Source organism: Bombus huntii, chromosome 17 (genome assembly GCF_024542735.1).
Source record: "Bombus huntii isolate Logan2020A chromosome 17, iyBomHunt1.1, whole genome shotgun sequence".
Taxonomy (NCBI): domain Eukaryota; kingdom Metazoa; phylum Arthropoda; class Insecta; order Hymenoptera; family Apidae; genus Bombus; species Bombus huntii.
The window spans coordinates 6305175-6329023 of NC_066254.1; the positions used below are offsets into that span (position 1 = coordinate 6305175).

The 23849-nt window shown below is 37.1% G+C and overlaps 1 protein-coding gene across 1 annotated transcript in view; it reads left to right on the forward strand.

The window, feature by feature from the left end:
• LOC126875174 (lachesin-like) overlaps nt 1-23849 on the forward strand; it is a 549607-nt gene that overhangs the window by 487460 nt on the left and 38298 nt on the right. Inside the window, exons 7-9 of the mRNA XM_050637912.1 lie at nt 2051-2236; nt 18156-18342; nt 19621-19752. Coding sequence (XP_050493869.1) covers nt 2051-2236; nt 18156-18342; nt 19621-19752 — 505 coding nt within the window. The remainder of the gene's footprint in view (nt 1-2050; nt 2237-18155; nt 18343-19620; nt 19753-23849) is intronic.

Here is a 23849-nt window from a genome sequence, read left to right on the forward strand (position 1 = left end):
ATTGTCAATCTCTCAAGAAAGAGTACGTCAATACCAATGTCCTTAATAGAAGGACGAGTCAACAATAATAAGGAAATACATAAAATCTCAATTTTATATAACACTAGATATCAAGATAAAACTTCGCACAGCAAATAGAAATGCAACACAACGTGCTGGATTAAATGCTACGAGTACACTAAAACTTCAAGCAGAATCAAAATCAACTGAGCTAAATGTTCGCACTTAATAAAATACATAAAATCCACTTTGAAAGTTCAGAAATCCTGCAAACAAACTTTGTCAAATATCTCGGTTTTCGCCTGGACAATAAGATAGATTGAAAGAAACATGTCCAATAGAAAGTCAAACAAACAAAAACTATCAGAAAATCTATAAACTGGTCTATAGCAGGAACTTTAAAATTGAATGCAAGCTACAAATCTATAAAACTGTCATCAAATCCAGCTGAACATACGAAATTAAAATCTGGCGCACGGCAGCCAAATCTAACGTCAAGAAAATAGAAAGTTCGCAATTTATTGTTCTAAGGACGACATTAAATGCACGGTCGAACTTCAGAAACGATGATATTCGAAAAATAGTGAAAATTTCAACCGTGGGGGGAGAAATGGTAAAACACTCTGAAGCAAACCATTACGGGATAAAAATCCACACGAGCAAACTTGTTAAAAACTGTCGCTCAGGATTCTCTAGAAAGTTCAAAAGAAAACTCCTTTTAGCTAACTTACTTACACCTAATATTTCATACAGCACTCTATCGCCACAACACGTTATCTAAACTACCTCTTTTAAATAATTAATTAATAATTCATTCATTTTCATTAATTCTTTTAAAACGTGTCATTGTATGTAATAATTAGGTACATGTAGTAAACGAACATATAAGAAGAAATTGAGAATAAATAAGTTTTGTACACAAGTTTGAGAAGTAATGCATTCAACTTACAAATCCTTAAATAGAAGCAAATATTCCGATTAATATGATTGCACCTATTATTACGTTCGATTTTTTTAAATTTAAACATTGAATGTCGATGGCATTACCTATATTTATTAAAACTACTGATAAACAAGGTGAGTTTAAGATAAAGAAGTTTCATTTAAAAAATTTCGTTACGAATAACCATTATTGTTGACAAAAATTTAAGTTTGGTTACCTGTAACCAATATAAATGACCGGAATCTTTTTTTGCTTAGCGATGGCAAAGATTTGTTCTCGTTACATCCGTTTTATCAACTGTTACTAACATTCATGGTAATTACTACATATTCATCGACAACGTAAAAAAATTCAATTACAAAACATATATTTTATTAAGCAAAAGAACAGTATGAACAGTATACATGAAACAAAGAATAGAATAGAAGATGTTGTACAATGTTAACATAAGTGTTATTAAAGTGTACTATAATATCTTTATTTTATTCTCTGTTTTAGGTATTTTCATACCGCCTTTTCGCTTAATAAGATATGTAGGTATTATAATTAAGCTTTCTGTATGTTGTCAATAAATACTAATCGTCAGTAATGTTAATAACAATCGACGATATTCGAACAAGCAGAAAAAATTTTTGTCGCCGATATCGATTAGCGGGAGCCAAAAAAATTTTTCCCATCGATAATCGTTATCGGTAACCAAAATAAAATTCCGGTCATTTATATTGGTTACTAGTAACCAAAATTAAATTTCCATCATCGATAATGGTTATCGGTAACAAAAAATTCCAAACATTCATATTTGTTACTGATAATCAAAATTAAATTTTTGTCATTGGTAATAATCACTGGTAGCCAAACAAATTTTAGTCGACACCTAGTGGTTTTTCTTAACTTAACTTAATTAAAAACTAATATTTTTAAATCATTCCATTTCCTAAGAAATTTCTTTGAAATTTATTGATAACTGTCAAATCCTTCACACATTCTGTATGTATAAATGCATCAAAAACTAAATGTGGCGTCAGCGCCACTATTACATGTAGTGCATTATATAATGTAAAATGTAGTTTTACTTTTTCACGACAACAATTTAAATATTTTCCACAGGTAGCTTGGATGAAATCCGATTCTCGAGCAATCTTGGCGATACACACACATTTAATAGCGCATAATCCACGGCTCTCAGTTACACATAATGGGCACAATACGTGGAAGTTACATGTGTCAAATGTTCAAAAAAATGATTCCGGTGCTTATATGTGCCAAATAAACACCGAACCTATGCAAAGTCAGGTGAGTCAAAATTTAAGCACTTGAAATGATTCCAGTCCATGCGATGTATTTTAATCTTTATTATATTTGGTATAAATTAAATAATTATTTGATGTAATATGATGATATAAATATGATAAACTGTTTAGAGTATATTTGTAATTTATACAGTCGAGTATTTGGCAGTAGAGTACAAGGTAGTAATACGAATATAATACAAAATAATAATATAATTTTGACATCTTTTACATTACAATCTAGTTATTTCCAGCCATTTCCAGCAGCATGTACATGCACAGGTTTCAAATTTTGATCTGATAATAATACAGGATTTTACGAGCGTTTTAATATGTTGTAAATATTAATATGTTAAGGTTATTCGATGTGTAAACAGAGAAAACACGTGGATAAATTGTAAGGCAGAAAATATATTTAAACAGAAGTGTAATTATAAGTAAGAATACAATTTGAGCTGGTCCAGATTCGCACGCTAGCTGTGTTACCCAATAACTAAAAACCCCGAAGCCAACGTCGCCCGTCTACTGTTTATGGTCTGACTTCGTCGCAGTTTTTTGTCTACGCGCTGTCGATGGCTTTGTAACGTCAATTCACGTCAGAGACCAGGCCACACACCGCGGACAGGATGGCACCCAGATGTCTGCATATCCTTGGTGCGCACCCTCAATAGTCTTAAGTACCCACCAGGGGCCTTGGCATTTTCATAGTTAAGGTCCTTCGGACCAAGCGAGTATTTCCTGTCTTAGATTTCCCTTTACGTTTATTGTCTACCACGTGTTAGCTTAGAAAGTTGGTTCTCTTCACATCTGGTATGTTCCGTTAGCAACTTTCTCGCGAGGGCGGCTAAAACCCTTCCTGGTCCACCAACCGTCTTATTATCCAATCGGAGACGGTGTCTACTGCCTTCACTTCCTTAACAAAAATTGTCATCAACAAATCCGATAGTCCCGTGTCCTTAGACACACCCACCCCTAGCTTTTCTCAGACACAGTATCATCAGTAAAACTTCACTTATTCTGTATCCTTAGAATAGTCAACATATCTACACCGGTCTCTACCCTTATAAGTCGTGTACTTAACGTATCGTTGTAACTAAGTCTTACATAACGTGGTTGGAGTGAATTGTGATTTATGTTAATTCAGTGTGTGTTACATTGTGATTGCTGAATTCATAATAAAGTTTAATTAAAACAAAGTTAATAGTTGTGTTACGACTCAGCTATTTTATTTTCATCAACCAACCCCAAAAATTACGTGACAGCTTCATTGCTTGAGAAAACTAAAAAGACCAGATGTAGAGTTTTCTTATAAGTGGTGACCACTTCAACATAATACAATCACGAGAAAGTTATAAATGTGAACCATTTGGAATGACATCAATTCAGCATTCGCGCGTTACCAATGGATTGCAAAGTCTAAAAGTACCACAATTTGGCTACGTTTTGCTTACAACGAGGAAAGAAAAACGTTAATGTTTGGTGCAACATTTTGAGTATAACAATTTAATCGAATCATATTTTTATGAACAAAGCTTAACAACAGATAGATATATAATTTTCTTTGCAAACAATTTTTAAAAGATCAGATGACTACCTCATGATATTTGAAAAGAGCGTGTATATGTATATTTCCAGCAAGATAAATGTGCTACAATAGCGCGAGAATACCTTACAGGATTTACAAGGTATAATTTTTTTTTTATTATTCAATTTGTAATTTACAATTTGTCCAGCCGGACATTTGGTAAAACAAGGTATAATGTTGACATAGTTAGGAAATACCTGAGGTATAGATCGTGATAGTGATAGGAAAAAACACTTAAGTATATTTAACAACATGTATATGTCGGGTTAATGTTGGAATTTTGGGTGTTTGGACATTAATTTTAGTTTCTTTACACTTTTTCTTTTAGGAATACCTGCACTTTATCATTTATGGAAGTTTTGTTAACAGAAACGAAAAATTTAGAAAAGATATGTATAATCAAGGAATCTCAAGATAGCACACTTAGGCAGCAGATTTTTCTGTATGCAAAAGTAAGTCAAAGGAAGAGGATAAAGTTTTCTTGTATATGGCTTTGTTTCTGCTTGAGCTAGCTTACAATGAAATACGTTCAGTGTGACAGAGTATCGACAACTATTTCAAACTTTAGCTTTAAATAAAAAAAATTTACGCGTAAAAATAAGCTGGAGAAAAGAAAAATGTTTTTTTGTTTGACGTCTTATCCTGTCTGGCGGTATGGAATTATTCTGGAAAGCCTGTATATGTACAGGGTATATAAAAAATACACTTATTTGACCGGACCACCATGATTCTACAACACTGGATGACACAATTTTACAAACGTCTACTCATCGCGAGGACCAACTTGCCAACTTTTCAAAATAAGCTATGAGTCGCAATTGAACCGTTTTCTGGAGAAATGACATTGAAATTCCATTGGGTCTTACATCGAGATTATTCGCAACAAGTTTACATTTCGCAGTCACGTAGAAAGTAAATAACGTGACATTAACGAGAAAACAACAAGTTTTCGTTAGCAGGTGGGATAGCCCACGATAAACAGAATGGAGTAATCAGCGTGATTTCACATTATTACAGAATTATCTACTGCGTGAAAAAAGAATTTCAAACAAAGATTGGATGACGTCGAAGAAGAGGCGATCTGATGTTATTAGCTTTCTTTTAGAATAAATAGAAAGTAAAATTTGTAAATAACAATTAATCTCATTATTTTAAATAATATATTTAAACTTGTTGATATTGCAAATAATTTATTTCTGTCTTTTAGCATTTAAACAATTATTTAAATGAAAATTTATTTAATAGTGCCCAGTATTGCGCGCAACACATTTTTGGAACAACAAACAATTCGAGATAGTCGGTAATAGAGATAGATGGCAAAATAATTGGATTTATTGATAAAATGAGGATTAAATTGATTAAAATGTGTTACGTCGCATGGAGCATCCGCACCCCAGCCAATGCTACCTGGCAGCCAGCGGCCCACCTACCTGCTTCCCGACCCTCAATAAACTCAAGGACCCACCATAAAACGTCACCTTCTAGCTAAATTGTTTCCATATATTTGCCAATCAATCTAGTTGTCTAGAAGCATTTCGGTTTATGTCCGGATTAGGAAACATCCTTGATTTTATTAGGCTCTTAAAAAGCTCGGAAAAAGCAGGTAATCACCGAATGGGAAAACCCAACATATGTCCACCGAAAACGACTGGTTTTCCCCAGGAATGAAGTCACCTCCGACGCACGCTGGTGGGAGACTTCCTCATATCCTGCTTTATTAGCTGGGTCAAGACGAATCGGCATCAAGCTTTCCTTCGGAAAAAATATACGAGCTCAAGATAGTCTTGACCGGGGACTCTCAAGTCAGTCGAATACAGTCAGTCGTCACAACACCGCGAAGTCTCAGGTCGCACTCATTCGTAGTCAGTTTCATCCCATTCGTTCCTACGCTCTCGCCCTCTCATCCTCTGACTTTACGTTGTACATTCTGGCCAAGTCAAGCATCACAACTGTTTTATTTAACTCAGCTCATCGTGTATACACAGTGTCATAATAAAACATAACTGGAAACTTGTTACATCAGTGTACTCTTCAATTAACCACCTCTATTAGCCTAATCGTAATAGGAGATCGATCATCTCGCGGCGTCGATTGAACAATCGTAACGGGAATTTACGACTTCTGTTGATACGCTTCTCCGCGATCGCGTCTCTCCGCGAGTGATCGAACAAAATGTGTACAAATCCTACATATACAGGAATAATATCTTGCACATCATGGTGCCCAAGTATACTTTCTTAGTAAAGTTCCATTTGATCCTCGTGCTAAGTAGCACGTTAATTTTGTGCCAGCAAACGTCAATTTTTACAAAATTTTGCATGAATCAATCGATCCGGAGGCTCCGATCCTCCGGAATCAGGCTAGTGGACACATACGTTCTGACACTTTTTATACATGCTGTACATAAAAATATGTGTATCGAAACTGTTGTTATTTCAATACTCAGAGGTAAGATCAGAATAGTTATTATTTTATTGAATGGATAAATCTATCACACCGTTCTGAGCCAAAAAATCCTTTATTGCACGCGCTTACAAAAACTAGGGATAAAAACAAAAAGGCATCTTAAGCCTATCGATTAAATCTATCGATTGTAACTAGGATCATCCTCTAGTTACTATTTCTTATAACTAACGCATCTGCATATGGATGGCGAGCACGAACTCACGTTGTCATTTTCAACAGAAACTTTGATACGAAGTACGCAGATTCGTGTATAAATACATTACGGTTGAAAAATTGTTGAATATTTACTACTGTATCTGTTATACTTGATCGTTAACACCTGTTTTTTTCGCCTGTCTAACTTACTATCCTTAAAACATTATAAGATTATACATTTTGTTCGGCTCATAAAATGGAATTTCTTGGAATTTAGAGCTCCCTTTACATTCACTTGTTATTGTACGAGTATTTTACTCGTTCATCAGCCGTTCACTCATTTTATTTTGCAATCGTGACAAGTTGCTGCTGCTTCTCCACTCTGTATAACGTGTTACCTACAAATACCAATATATAATCTGATGCATTAATTACTATACGATACACCATGAGGACGTTAATACACGCAAAACGAAATAGATAAACAGTATCCGCTAAAATTATAGCTATAAGCTTTCGTTTCGTATACAATGGTCACCGCAAATTTTTGTTACAGTCGACTTCTCCAAAAATCAAAAGCTTGTCTTGTTATTGGCACGTACCGTAAACACTCGACTAATTGCGTATTTCCTAAAGCTATATTTCCCCTCCTTACAACTTTTTTACGAGATTGGTTTGAAATCAGACCAATTGATAAACCATTTCGATTTTCAATCTCCTATATTCAAAATTTATTATAATCAATTCTATTTTAGTTTTTGCTATCAAAGGAATATAAATTGGAAGTTGAAATAAAAAATATGGGTTCTAATTAAATACTATTATCTGCTTCTATTCTTAATCGTTACGAATTATTTATACATTATTACCAATTATGAATCGTTTATTATACATTGCTTGTTGCATTCACCCTATTACCCCTACACTTCCGTACCATCAACAGGACCATATTGCTATCTTCGAATAATTTTCCACAAACGCAAAGTCTCCCACATACCTAACCTGCGTGTTAACGTGATAGTTATATCAACCTTTTAATTTCAAAGCTAATTAATTCACGGACATCTTCGATCTTTAACAAGCGTGTATCCTACCAATGATTAGCTACTCTTCATTAATTCATTAATTCATTGATTCAATCTGTAACGTTTCGAGTATGTACATCGCATGTCGTATCATTGTATCGGTATTGTATCTGTCGATTCAAGAGATAACTGGTTACTCGGGTGGCTAAATTGATCTCGCCATAGACGAAACTTATTTGTGTATCCAGCTATGTATATATAAAAGATATACATAAGCAAACAGATAAGGCAATCGAGAATCCGGATTCAATGGATTCAATAGCCGGTAAATATTTACAAAAAGAGGAGATACCGCCGATTTTGACATTTTTTAAATATCTTGTTAATGTTAGCAATTTGAGTAAGTTTTATTCGAGGATTGCCGTTCATTAAAAAGTTAATATCAAAAAAAAATTCAATGAGTCATTTGCATTTAAGAGAGTGTACTTAGTCAAATTCTTAGTAAACACTTATCCAACAGTCGATCGTTTGGTCATTTTCGATTCGATTATTCGTGTTCGTTCTTTCGTGTTCGATAACGTTTTGCAGAAAAAGATTCGATTCAATGTTTGTAATATGTCGTGTATACAATTTTAATAATTACATTCGATAATTGCACAAAAATTGGACTCAAACGTTACAATTATGGAGATGTAGAAACGACTCTATTCCTCAAAATTGACAACGCGAGTGAAAGAGAAAGAAAGCCTCGTTAAAGGCTGGCGATAAGTTGAAAGATTTAATTAAAAAATCAGACTTTCTTATTTGCGATTTTTGTTCAATGAAACTTTTGCCAATTTGTTTCTTACGTTTTACTGGTTAAAATGACACCAAACACGATAAAATTTGGAACATATTTGCTTACTTAATAATTAATAATTAAATATTATTCATAATATAACGTGTTTGATCTTATTTTAGCCGGGAAAATCCTGCAAATGCGTTAGTAGAAATTTAATTTTAAAAAGTCTAAAATAAAGCAATTTTCACTTTTGAATGATTACTTGGATACATTGTCTCAGCGATAACTGATAATATTGGATCATGTTACACTGCTCGATCGCAATGGACCGCCAAACTTCCGCGATACCTCAGGGAAATCTGCCCTTCTCAAAGTGGACACGACGGCTGTGCAATTACGTAGAGGACTTTTTCGTGCAATTATCGAATGTTTGTACTAACCGTTTAATTTTTTGTTCCAAAATTCTTATTCTTTATATTAGATGAATAATTCAAATATCTCACTGTGAAGTACCTGTGTTATTATTGATTGGTGTTTTATAATTATGTTAAACAACGAATACTAAGGATTTCTTTCGTTATTCATAATTAATAATTATTGTACATAGCAATTTCGACAAAGTAACGAAGATGTAGAGTCGAATTCGAGTACGATAAGTAGTCACACAAAATTTATCTTTTCTCCAATTGATTGCGTCTCCTAGTTTAATGGTGTTTTATAAACGGGCCGCTTATCTTGAAAATGGTAAATCCATTTTCCTTTGTTTCGGAATATTGAAACATTACGTTCGACTGGACTATTTATTACATTTTATGACCTTGAGTGACCTTAAATGACCGCGATATTTAAATCCGTCTTCAAAAGGGCAACAATGGGACAAATAGGTATTCAAAACTACACGGCTCCACTTTAAAAAACGAAGCCTATTAAAGTGTTCTTTGAAACTCGTAAACGCGTCCATCTGAGAAAAACTTTTTCCATCGGGTAATAGCCTTCTCGAAACCAAACAACTTCTGTTTCAAACATTTCCCTGCATCTCAAGAAATTGAAAGAATTATTCAGGTGGTTTACTGTTGAAGACTCAGCCTGTATATCCCCAAAATTCCATATAGTTTTGATTGTTAGGCAAACTGACATTGTGATCTAACACGAGTCAACCTCATCAAGGGGCGAGAGGGAGGGGGTGTCAATAGACTAAACACAGAAGTATTCGCCTCTATATGTACCTCTATTCGCTATTTTGAACATAAACAAAAAGATAACAGTACGGAGTGGATGAGAAAAGCATTAAGAATTTTGATCCAGCATTTTTTAATCTCTTTATTGTGACATGAAAACTACGGAAAAGGTAATTTAAAAAGGCGACCAGATCTCAATGACCTGCGGAAAAGATAAAATTCGTCCGGACAGAAAGAAGGAAGGAAACTATTTAATATTTCATCAGAGAAAAAGAGTCGAGGAAAAGTCATGGTTATTGATCTTGTGAGACAGGAACGTCATAAATTCTAGTATAGGTAATTTTGCAGAAGTTGTTGAGAATCTTTATCTTAGTTTGATATGAAAAATATCAAATAATTTGGATTTCGAATCACATACAAAATAAGATGCAGGGGAGAGTCGCACAGTACCTTGTGCTAGAGTTGGTAAAAATGAAAATTTACAAAGTGACTTTATAGCACAAATGGAACTTGATAAAAGTAGGAAAATTAATTTTATGAAATTCAATAATACGAATTGATAATCTGCAAGAACAGTAATGTCGGAATTTGTAGGAAACGAAAAACTGGACGACGGTCGTCCAGTACCGATCAATTATTTAATTATATGATCTTTTGCTCTAAATGGTTAATAATGTTTAAAAAAAAGTCCTCTAGATGTCAGTATACACATTACTATTCAAATTCGATTTTTACGTATATCGTATGGAAAATACTTAATATTTTCTTGATCTGCGCATTCGACGTATGCCCAGACTTCACATTCGTCGTTTTTGAAACATTGAAAGCTTCAGTGACCTGTCTTTGGGCCATTTTATTTTTGAGGAGTAGCTTCAATACCCCATTCATGTTCTCCTCTGATCATTTCTCTCTTTTCTGTTTTGGACTTTTAGACATTTTTCTATGGGAAAAGGTAGAAGAAAAATTAAACGAACATCTTCTAATTTAATCTCAGTTGTCAAAATATTGAACTTGCAGGTAAAAGAAATTCGGTCTATGACTAAATCATCGGTATTGGACTACAAATACGTTGAAATGTTTTAGATTATAATGTATATAATATGTTACGCCGGGTGACTCTCTACCTGGCCCAGGTCACACACCGCGGGCCAGACGGACACCAGATGTCCGCTCTTCCTTACGGCGTACCCTCAGTAGCCTTAAGCACCCGTCATAAACCCGAGTAACTTGCTTGCTAAGGTCCTTCAGACCCAACAAATGTCTATTTCTAAATCAGTTTCTAAAGACTATTGTTTACTACGGCTTGACACGGGAAAGTTAGTTTTTCTCACGTACGATGCTTCCCACTAGCAACTTTCTATCGAGGGCGGTTAAGACCCTTCCTAGTCCACCAACCTTCGTTTATCCAATCCGAAGCAATGTATACTGCCCTCACTTCCTGACCTAAAACAGCATGAACAAATCCGATGGTCCCGAGCGCTAGACACACCCATCACTAGCTTTCCTCCGACACAGCATCGTCACTCAACTTCACTTCTTCTACATCGTTGGAAAAGTCAACTACGAAGTCTAAAGCTAACGCCTATCGTGGCAGTCTAAGGATAACGCGAGAGTCGGTTCTCGGTATTGTCGAACATACATCTCCTCTACTAAATATGTTATAGTGCTACGTCCACTAATACACTAAATCCAATTATAAGAGCCCTGCTCTAACGTACACATCTATCGTATCTTCGTGCGATAAGTTGTTATCTATTTATATCTACTCGACAGTGTAATCTAAGTGTTGGAAATATATAATTTATAATTCTGTGAATCACAGTGTTATAGAAATTTAATCACCCCTATTATCTCAACGGAAATCAGGGGATCGATCAATTCGTGATGTCGATTGTTACAATCGTAACGGGAATTTACGACTCCCGTTGACGTCTCTCCTCGCGACTACGTCTCCCCGCGACTGGTCGAAATTACATGGTCCTTCGAGCCGGATTTCGTGCCACCAAAAAAGTGCACTGACCAGTGACTATACAGTGTCGCGTGAAATCCAAGTTCCAACTACTTAGTCAACTGACCAAAGGAACCGCCATCGGAGAGGAACACCTCCCTCGCTCAACATCTACACGAGCCCACGCCGCATCGTAACGAGTAGCAACCGAACCTCAGATCGACACCAATTTGATCAAGGTAAGAGCGTTCCTACTCTTCAAATCAAGTATGGCCCAAGCTGAGTCGATCAGCACATTACGGCGGAGACGAAGCGCCTTAGCCAGCCGACTTACAAACACGAGGCGTCAACTCGATGAATATGAAGCGTCTGGGCAGGTAAAGAAAAACTTCCTAATATCTTGTGCCGCAACTCGTTCGATGAGAACTGGAGGAAGATACTCGCGGTTCAAGAAGAGCTAGAAGTGTTAGATGAGGGGGAAATTGCTCGCACAGCCTCTTTATCGCAAGAGCATCAGGAGATTGACATACGGCTCTTAGATCTCTTTGATCAAATATCAGCAACAACCCCCTCGACAACAAAAACACGCGATTCATGCGTGAAACCCGAGCCGACGGAGAATGTCGCATCGACTCGGACGCCTATCTTGTCGCATGACATGCGGAACTCATCGCGTGACACTCACAACGTGTCACCCACCCGAGACCCGACGACAACCTCGTTCACATCATCAGCATCGCAACAATCTGATTCAACGCCATCAGACGCCTTGAATCAGACAATCGCTCAAGAGTCTCTGGATCAACAGAAGGATGAAACCTTACCAGCCGACATGCCGTCTCCTACTACACTATCGCCGAAATGGACCACACCGACGAATGGGCTGAAACAAAACACTATACCCGTTGATTTCAGTGCAGCCTACAAGGTGGACCACGTGCTCTCAACGCAACAATCCTTAGGCCTGGCCATCAATTTTCCCTGGCAGCCACGGCACCTACGGACGACAACCACTCATACGGAGCCGAGCATCTTGGACCGAGATGCAAAATCTTCCCACTCCAGATCCAGATCCAGAAACCTAACCAAACGGAAGGTAAGACCTCTCCGAATTTGTCTTTCGCAGATAATTGGACCACGCCGGTTCAGCCACCAAGCATCATCAAGAAGGCGCGATACGGATGGGTCAGCGGAGGGAGCCGTGTCCCACAATCAACCATAGATCTCCGTCACGTCTTCATTGCGCAACCATATACGGATTTCACATGCCTTTGTGAAATCGGCGAGCTGTACAACGACACCTCCTGGGACGAGGTGCTTCGCGATACTTCATGGGCCGAGCTGTTTCACGATACTTCCTGGTTCGTGAACTGCAGTACAAAATCGCCAGGCAATGCAGATGACCACGGCGATCCAGAACGCAAGGAAGACAACATATCCTCAACGCACCGGACTTTCGAACGTATCTTCGAATTCACCCTGGCGACAACGGCCTCATCCAGACTACCACAGGTCATACGGCAACGAGCATCTTGGAACGATGTGCCACACAGCTCGTCCTACCATCGAGCCAACCCGATCAAGCAGAATACGGACAATCAGCAATCAACAAGGGGCTGGGCGGCTGCTCCAATCAACCCCACCTTTAATGAGATTTTGATCGATACCCTCTCAACGCATGTAATTTCGACCAGTCGCGGGGAGACGTAGTCGCGAGGAGAGACGTCAACGGGAGTCGTAAATTCCCGTTACGATTGTAACAATCGACATCACGAATTGATCGATCCCCTGATTTCCGTTGAGATAATAGGGGTGATTAAATTTCTATAACACTGTGATTCACAGAATTATAAATTATATATTTCCAACACTTAGATTACACTGTCGAGTAGATATAAATAGATAACAACTTATCGCACGAAGATACGATAGATGTGTACGTTAGAGCAGGGCTCTTATAATTGGATTTAGTGTATTAGTGGACGTAGCACTATAACATATTTAGTAGAGGAGATGTATGTTCGACAATACCGAGAACCGACTCTCGCGTTATCCTTAGACTGCCACGATAGGCGTTAGCTTTAGACTTAGTAGTTGACTTTTCCAACGATGTAGAAGAAGTGAAGTTGAGTGACGATGCTGTGTCGGAGGAAAGCTAGTGATGGGTGTGTCTAGCGCTCGGGACCATCGGATTTGTTCATGCTGTTTTAGGTCAGGAAGTGAGGGCAGTATACATTGCTTCGGATTGGATAAACGAAGGTTGGTGGACTAGGAAGGGTCTTAACCGCCCTCGATAGAAAGTTGCTAGTGGGAAGCATCGTACGTGAGAAAAACTAACTTTCCCGTGTCAAGCCGTAGTAAACAATAGTCTTTAGAAACTGATTTAGAAATAGACATTTGTTGGGTCTGAAGGACCTTAGCAAGCAAGTTACTCGGGTTTATGACGGGTGCTTAAGGCTACTGAGGGTACGCCGTAAGGAAGAGCGGACATCTGGTGTCCGTCTGGCCCGCGGTGTGTGACCTGGGCCAGGTAGAGAGTCACCCGGCGTAACATAATATACAAAGAAAATTATAAAACTGGGGCAAATAACTGGTAATTACACTTAATAAATTAGATATAGTATACATTAAAAATTTACTTACCTGAAAAACAACATGTCAACTCTAGAAAATAATTTTTAATTTTCGGAATATCAATGTATATGTTTGACATATCAGATCAATATGGCTCCGAAATATGTTACACGGAATTGTTCATTTTCATTTGTTTGTTCCAATAAAAGCGCTAATATCTGGTGAAACATCCTATGTATTTAGAAATTAACAGAAATGTTAAGTGGGCTGTCATTTTACCCGCACTGTATTTCTTACATGTAATGCCTGTTACACGTTTTATCTTTAAAATAACAAACTCATTATTTACTCGAGATTTATTCCCAGGGCACAAATATTTTTCAATGGAGCGATGCAAAGTTTTACTGTATCTCGGATCATCACAAGTTAGACTCAAAAAACGGAAGCGCCAAAATCTTGAGGATTCGATTTCACCTGCTCAAAGTGACTTTTACAGGCAAAAGAAATTGTTCCTCGGATACTTTAATATTTTTTACCAAATTTCATCAAAAATAGAATTTTATTTGCTAATAAAAGATAACTACGTTTTTGTACTCTCACAAAACAATATCACGACATTCACTAAAATTACAAATATTGTACAGTATATTTACTACAAGGCTAATTGAAATAGCTTGTAATCCAACATATAAGAATGCTACTTGCAAAGTATCTTTGCTACTAACAGTTTAAAGTAGAGAGATATTCCTAAAAAATCATATATTTTATACATATATGTACGTAATATATACAGTGGATATAACTATCTTTCTGAGTTTATAAAATAACAAGTGTCTTTTAATACGTAAAAATCTCGAGAAGATTTAAATAAAAATTTTGATTATTTGTTTGAAAATAATTTATTATTTGCACTGAAATGTTACGTCTCGAATGCACTGTACTTTGTTACGCGATTCGTTCCTGCACAATTTTTTCAGGAAGCTATCAACATAAACAATACATGATGAAAACAAAATTGGGTATATTAGTTCTACCAGTATTTTAATTCAAATTAATAATTTACTGAAGAACATTTATTAACACGTTGACTACCACGACACCCGCATTCGGGTGTCAGCAAAGTTTCTGGTCAGGCCGCGTAACCTATATTCGGGTGTCGCTTATTTGACTACTTGCTAAGGATCATCGTAGGTATTTGAAAAGATATTCCATAATAATAAAACTGTTGAATTGTTATAAAATAAAAATACGAAAATGGTTTATTAAAAAAATTATTTAGAATGTAAAACTTTAAAGCATTCTATACATAGCTGAGGTTGGTCGGAACAATTTAGACAAGAAGTTGTTGTTTTCTTCAAATTCTTTTATGCCTTTGTTTGGTCCATTCGACGTCTTTTATTTGCATAACATAGTTTGCATGCGCGTCTAACGCTTCTTCCGGAATCATTTTTCCAAACGGCGATATTGTGCTGACTCCGTCGAAGACAAGGATTCTTTGTATTTTGAGACAACTCTAATAATTTTGCAACTAGTAATTGTCTAAATATTCTAATATTTATATTTTCCCTTGTTGCAATTTTGTGAACTGTCAAAGCGTTTACAACAGAAATTTCCAGAAGGAATTGAATGTCAAGTTTTCTTTACCATTTGATTCCTTTTCTAATTGTGGTGGCATAAGAAACCACTTGGTCGGAATAATCTATACCACACTTTCCTTCGTTATATTCGACAACAGCTAGTGGTTTTAATGTTGCGAACAGACGAAACGAAAGATCATTCTTGAGACCACCGCTTGAGCGACTCGCATTACTAAAATATCGATGGGAGCACCTAGCAGAGAACGCTTGGTACTGCTGTACGCGTGGCCTGACGGAGATTTTTTTGAAAACACGCGTGGCAGTCAACGTGTTAATAAACTATTAACTACATGTTGTGAAGAAATATCCCCTTTAAGAACATTTATTAATTGCTCTAAAGTTGATAATATTAGCTTGAGTAAGATCTGTATGTACGTGTAATTGATAGTACTCGCGTACACCTGTGCATGTAAAACGTTCCAAGTTAATAAAGAGAACATGATACGCGTGGAATAAGTATGAATAAAAATTACAAGAAGCTGGAGAATATTCTAAGACATATGCCATGATAAAATATAAATTGTAAAGAGTTATAGATCATGTTATTATATATTAAAATTATACTTATCATGCAGATATTAGCGTAAATATAACGCTGCGTTAATTAAATCCAACAATATTGAGATAAGAACAAACTGAACAATACCTAGAAATAATTTAGAAAAACACTGTTAGATCAATTTCAAATTGGGTTTTGTTTACTCGATGTCAAACTCTTATTTGTCTTTTGCATAAACTCTTTTCGAGATATGAAACTTTAGAGTTGATATGCTGCTGGTATTAATTCCACACGCAGAATAAGATTTTCCAAATTGAACCGAAACGATTTAGACAGAAAAATGTAACATTTTCAATACTCATAACAATTATTTATGCATTCCTCATATAAACCTACCGAATATTTATATAACAAAGCAATGTAATTAATATAATTAGTAGCATAAATTTCATTATACAAGTTCTGCCAAAGCATATTATGTATATCCATAGTGTTCAGATATACGAATCATAGCTATATATAGCTAGTATGGTCGGGAGTTCCCCATCAATTCGTAAAACTGCTCGCTCAGGACAGGCTCCGGTGTAATCTATGATCCGCATCTATGTAATTCAACACGGTACCGAATTATCAGAATAAAAAATGTTCTTTTCTTTTTTACCACATTATTACGAGATGTCCCTAGTCGAACTATTGAGATTCGTTTGGTCAAAATGATACCAAACGTGACTATATTTGACCAACAATTTTTAATGAAATTAACCCCTTAACCTACGATTTACGTTCGAGAATTTGGGACCGAAAACGTAAACAAGCTATTATATAATATATTATATATTATATTTGGTCCGATCATCGTACTACGGGCTATGCCCGTAGTTGTAGGTTAAGGGGTTAAAGAGATAAGTAATGTGTGACCGGGATTAAGAGAGACAAAAATAACTTGGCTCCGCGATTTCTTATTAAACTTTACCTATTCTGTCTCACTCGCACTGCCTGCTTTTCTCTCTTACCTTCGGTACACGCACAGTAGAGTATAGCAGGGTGAGCACGAGTCGTATAACTTGACTCAAATTTTAGAAAGTTATCTCTCCGGGTATATAGCTTCTTCGTGTGCTCGGTCGTTGGCCATACATATATCCGAACACTACATATTTCATAGCAAATGTAAACAACAAATCATTGTGTAGTGTCATTGTTTGGGCGCCGCCGACTTATCGGCTAGTTGGATTGTAAACTTTGGATTCGCGCACGAGACAAAGAGAGTTAGCTGCGGTGAAAACGTTATCTATTTTCGTTGAATAGACTTGATATTTGGCCTTTTTGTACTAGACGACAAACTGTGGATGACAGATTGCTTGACGATAGATGATTGATTGACATGTCTCCGTAAAGTTTGCTTTTTCCAAGACTCGCGAAAATTCGAGGATGGACGTGCTGCTGGGAATGATACGCAGATTGGAGCATTTGCAAATTCTTCGATCATTAGATTCACAGTATTAGGTGGCGGAAAAAGATGTTAATTGATTAGGGAAATTTTGCTGAAGGTGAAAGCTAACCGCCTCTGTCTGCCGTCATCCAGAGATAACGATTGACCGAGATTGGTTCGTGCGATTACTTACAAATAATAGAGTCACGAAGCACGTGGGTCTTCAAGACATACTTATTCTCAGAATATGTTCTCTACAACTCGTTAGTCATTTGAACCTCAGCTACGGAAGGCATCCGTTGCCAACCTGAAATGGAATTTAACAGACCCGACGGATTTATGATTATATTATTCCGCTGCAACATTCTTTTTAGATCGAAAGCAAGTTAAAGATTTGGAAGAAAGAGTTGCCTTCAAAATCTTGACTGACGAATTTCTTCTAAATGTAAAAGTTCTTTATTGTCCCAAAAGTAAAACGAATGAATCTCAATTATAAGAACCATGGCACTGACAGCTTCACTTGTAATTAATCTAATTATAAAATGTTGACATAATGCACTGGCCAATAATAATATTTAAATGTTACCTTAAATACGATTTTGTATGATAACGTTGGTATAACGACTGTTACAATTTTAATGAAAATTTTAATTGTTCTATTTTTAGAACGGTTACATGGAAGTGGTAATACCACCGGATATAATGGACGATAAGTCTGCCGAGGGTATGGTAACTCACGAAGGTGGTGAAATAAGATTGAAATGTGTTGCAACTGGCTCACCGCAGCCTACTGTCACGTGGAAACGAGAAGATGGCCGGAACATTATTCTTCGCGAAGATGGACAGAAACAATGTAAGATATTTTGGATAAATTAATCATTTTAGTGTTCGAAGTTATAAATTAAAGGCGTACGTTTATAAAATACTTGAAAGTAATGTAATAATTTGGTTAGTACTTGACATATTAATAAAAAAGATTAAGTTCTCAAGACACTTTTAAAAAATGTATTATACCAACTACCAAAGTTCCAGAAAACATGCTATACATGTGACGCGAGTGTCGACATTCGAATTATATTCTCTTACTTTTACCTCAAAAATATTTGATATACTACTACCAAGCAAATTGAAGAGGAAATCATATATGAAAGATGTCACTTTTTTAAATAAAAAGTTCGTTCTCATCAAAATTTCTGGTAATTTATTACATACCTGTGTACAAAGTGGATTACTTTGTAACACAACTGGAAATTAACTTTCTTTAATAATGATTTACGTAATAAATTACGTAAAAAGTAAAAAGAAGATTATATTTTAAATCATATTCTAAGAATAACTGTATTTTAAACGTGATTTCAAAAGAATTTTGACTTTAAAAATTCGTCAAAAGTACATACGTACTACTTCGACACGATCTAGGCTAATTGTGTTTATACATCTTGACAGTAGCGGTATTCAAAGAGCGCGTCAAATCTTTTTATAGTATTTGTCTTTTGATGTATTTTTTAGCATAAAACAGTATACGATTTTGATGTTGCTTCAACAATGAGTAACTTTAAGAAGTGATTAATCCAATATATCAATAAAATCAAGAGAAAATGTTCTGCCGATAACGAAAAAATATATTATTGACTACAGATAGCATTTGTATATGCATCATTTTTGTCAAATTTTCTTCAAATCTTCAAAACGCAACTTTGGACAACACGAGAACTAGATATTAAGTTTTTAATGCTTTTAATATTCCTATTTTATCTACTTTTGCTAAAATACATTAAACATATTTCAATACTAAATTAAAGATCTTTAAACTTAAAAATGACTTTTGCTTATTCCCATGTTACAAACAATTGGCCTTAATAATTATCGATCAATACTCTCTTATTCATAAGCACATCAGCATATTCAATCCATACAAATTCACGTAAAATGTTACTACTTCCTGCCTTTCGCTATATATATCTTAATAAATTGTATCTTACTAAATCTTAATAAATATGTGTCTTAATAAAAAGAAGTTACTTTTTACGTAAACCAAACCTAATTCTATTATTAAGTGCGTATGCAGACAAGATGAAGATTAAATAGAGGCAAAGCTAAAAAATAACGACTCTATCTTTTCATGTTTCAGCGTTAAAAACTTATGTGGGTGAAACGCTAGAATTGACTGGAGTTCTTCGACAAGAAATGGGCACTTATCTTTGCATAGCCAGCAACAATGTGCCTCCGACAGTCAGCAAACGTTACTCTGTACAAGTTCACTGTATGTATTATTAAGCGCTTATCATAGAGTTATTATATAAATATATTTGCAATTATCATTATTATATATTATGCAAGATGAATCAGAACACGTGGAAAATATGGCAGAGGTTGATTCTGGATACTGAAATAAGAAGAAAAGTGCATATAATATAATATGCCTAATATGACCTTACGTTCCGCTTATAACTTATTTTGCGATGCTAAACATTACACAGATGAACGATTTCTTGGAAAATAGATAAATCGTGCTGGCCTTATTTTCGGACCAATACGCTCTTCGGATCTGAATCCGTTCGATTTGAGGTGGTGTGTCGTGATAGGTGCGTAAGGAATACTCAGATGTTTTAACGAACAATTGTTTATTAAGAACGAATTAACAGTCAAAGTCAACAAATAACAATTAACAGATACGATTAACAAATAACTGGTACGATTAACAAGTAACAATAGACACCAAGAGCTCACCCGACGCGTTGCTATGCAATGGTACTGAGGAGTTATACATTTAACGGCGTAAGACAGACCGACTGCCCTTTTGTTCCGGATCGAACGGATTTTTCCCTTCGTTGTCCATCGATATCCCCCACTAGCGTGCATTCATTAGATGTGCCGCCGCGGCTGGCACGTGTATGCTCTTTCGAGAATTCGGCAGAATGAGCGTGAAGATATCGATGGTACATTGGGCACGTCGGTGTTGCGCTTTGACGGCGTAGCGCTTTGCATCCAAAGCCATTGGAAAGTTCCGTGGCCCGTGCCTCCACAGATTATTAAATGCGGGGACGTTTAAAATCTTTTACTTATAAAACGTTAATTGACATGACGATCAAAGTTTTCGACAAATCCGTGTAAGCTATTCGAACAAGGCTGACGATCTATAGTTTCCGTAGAAACTGGAACTGGTCGATTCGAGCAATTTCTCTAAAGATAGGTAAGAAAGCACTGTAACACAAAGCAAGTGTCTACTCGAAAACGTTTATACGAACTTTCCTTCTTATTTTAATGCGCTGAATCAGCTCCTGCTTGCCTGGAAGCCGTACTTTCCACATGTCTCGAACTCTATCATATTGCACACACAACTTCCAAGCATAGTTAGCAATTCTTGGATTTTCCATATTTATTTCATTGAAAAGTTCATATAATATCCTTTTAATTAATCACGACGAACACATTGCACCTCTGAAAATTTTCGCCTATAGTTGTAGTATAGTAGCTAAGTACAAAATAGGGACATCGTAGTTATAAGGACATTGGTGCCAACTGGCTTGTGCTACTCAATTTTAGAATAATATGTGATAGATATCAAGACCTAATGACAAGAAGTTACATGTAATTGTTTAAAGTAAGGCTAGCAAGTGATTCATGATTGCATTGCCTTAAGATATGGAAACATTGTCTCTAAAAGAGTTGGCCGCGAAATGGAGAAAACAAGGATATCTTCTGATAACAAGAAGTATATATGAAAAGTAGCATGAGGCTTATGTCGGAATTTCGAGAAGGAGCGCATGCCTAAGTGATTGCGAGCAGTATATTGTAGCTGTCCACAAAAATTTTTAACATACACATTAATAATACGCTTGTGTGTAAGACGCTACATACATACAAAGTGACCTATTAGATGGTATTATTTGTTGTTACGCCACGAGGCTTACCACAGGCTGTATTTTCTAACCGTCGCTCGCGGTCCTACAGTGTCGCAGCAAGATCGTCTTATCTGCCCGACGGAACGTATAGAATGTATCGACGAGCGTGTAACGTCAATTCACATCAGAGACCAGTTCGCTGTGGAGTGCCGAAGCGTGCAGACGTGTCTCTAGTGCCCAGTGTAGTCCGAAAACAACACGTGTCGCCCAACCGTCGAAAATGAACACAGCCAAGTGTTTCCTACCCTTTAGGGAGACGAAAATTCCACGCACCTAACCCCAACCCGAATACTAGCATCATAGCCTCACGACTAGTTATTCATTTCGAATTAACTAGCTCGATGATGGCCCAGCAATCGCGACCAGGCTCTCCGGAGCAGACTCGCAACTACCCCGCGCTACCTCCCCCGTGGCAGAAGTGTAGCAGAGCTCTCCGCACCAACGACGCTAATATTACAAAGAAACGGAAAATAGGAACAGCAAAACCATACACAATCGACACCCAGAACGAACAATCAACGATACAAATAAACACCCACAACAGGTTCGCCGTACTGCAATCCACTAACGACGCCATGGAAATCGCAGACCCGCCGCCAAACCTACAGGCACAGAGAATCCCCCCTCCCCCACCAATATTTGTGGATGACGTCATCGACATACAGACAATGATCAAGTCCTTAGAGAGAGATATCTCCAAGGAGGACTACAACTTAAAGATAAATAACAATAAAGTAAAAATACTGCCGAGGAACCCAGAAGCTTACAGAAAACTCACCAAGATACTTAGAACAAGATACCCTGAACGCCAACTTCCACACCTACCAACTCAAACAGGAAAGGCCTTTCCGGGTGGTCCTACGAAACATCCACCACTCAGCAGACATAGACGAACTCAAATACGAACTCTCAAAACTCGGCCACGAAGTCATCAACGTAAGTAATATAAGGCATAGAGTCTCGAAAGACCCGTTATCCTTATTCTTCCTAGACATAAAACAAAAGCCGAACAATACGGAAATCCACAACATCAGTCGCCTAATGAACGCAATAGTAAAATCCGAACCACCGCTTGTGAAAAAAGAAATAGTGCAATGCAAAAGGTGCCAAAGGTACGGTCATACGCAGAAATACTGCAACCATACTTTCCGCTGCGTTAAATGTGCAGGCACTCACTCCACTGACCAGTGCGCTAAATCACCGGAAACCCCAGCGAAATGCATCCACTGTCAAGGTGACCATCCTGCCAACTACAAAGGCTGCTCAGCCTATAAAACTCTATACACAAACAGGTACCCTAAACTCAGAGCAAAAGGGGTAACCAACCAAACACCCAGCCCGCCGAAATTCACGACTACCCCAATCCCCTCAACCAACCAAACACCCAGTCCTACCAAATTCATCATCACCTCAACCTCCTATGCCCAAGCAGTACAAGGCATCCAAAATAACCCGAATAGCCAAAGGAATCTTCCCCAAAATAGTGTCCCCAACCCACCTAACACAGACAACTTCTCTAGGCTTGAAAAGCTAATAGAGAAACAATCAGAGCAAATAAATAATTTGCTATCGCTACCAACACTCATCATGGATAAATTAATACGCCCCGACGCAAAATAAAACCAAGGCGCATAGCTCTTTGGAACGCCAACGGTCTAGCGCAACACAAACTTGAACTAGAACTCTTCCTAAAACACCAGCAAATCGACGTAATGCTCGTATCGGAAACCCACTTCACCGACAAAAACTACCTGAAAATAAATGGTTAGAAATTCTACCATACCCAACACCCCAGCGGAAAGGCCCACGGTGGCACCGGAATAATAATCAAAGCAAGTATTAAGCACTACGAACTTCCATCATTCCAGAAAGACTACCTCCAAGCAACAAACGCAGCAATAGAAGACTGTCATGGCACAATCACCACCTCAGCAGTATACTGCCCTCCCAGACACTCCATCGCCAAAGAAGACTTTGATAACTTCCTGGACACACTGGACAATAGATTCATAGCTGGAGGAGACTATAACGCCAAGCACATCCAATGGGGCAGCAGACTGGTTACAGCAAGAGGCAAAAACCTCTTAAACAGCATAATAAACAACAACCTCAACTACCTCACCACATACGAACCCACATACTGGCCCATTGACACCAACAAAATACCCGACCTTCTCGACTTCTTCGTAACTAAAAATATCTCATCAAGACACGTCCAGATCAACTCCTCGGCTGATCTCTCCTCTGATCATTCCCCCGTGATAGCAACAGTCAGTTCAACAATCATCGAGAATACACCTAATGGCTCCATTCACAACCAACACACCAACTGGCAGCTCTTTAGAGAAGTCTTTACACACTCAACTTCAGCCTTAACTCCACTAAAAACAAAGGAAGAAATCGAAATCAGAAAGGAAGAAATCAGCCACGGAATACTTAAACACGAGCATAATAA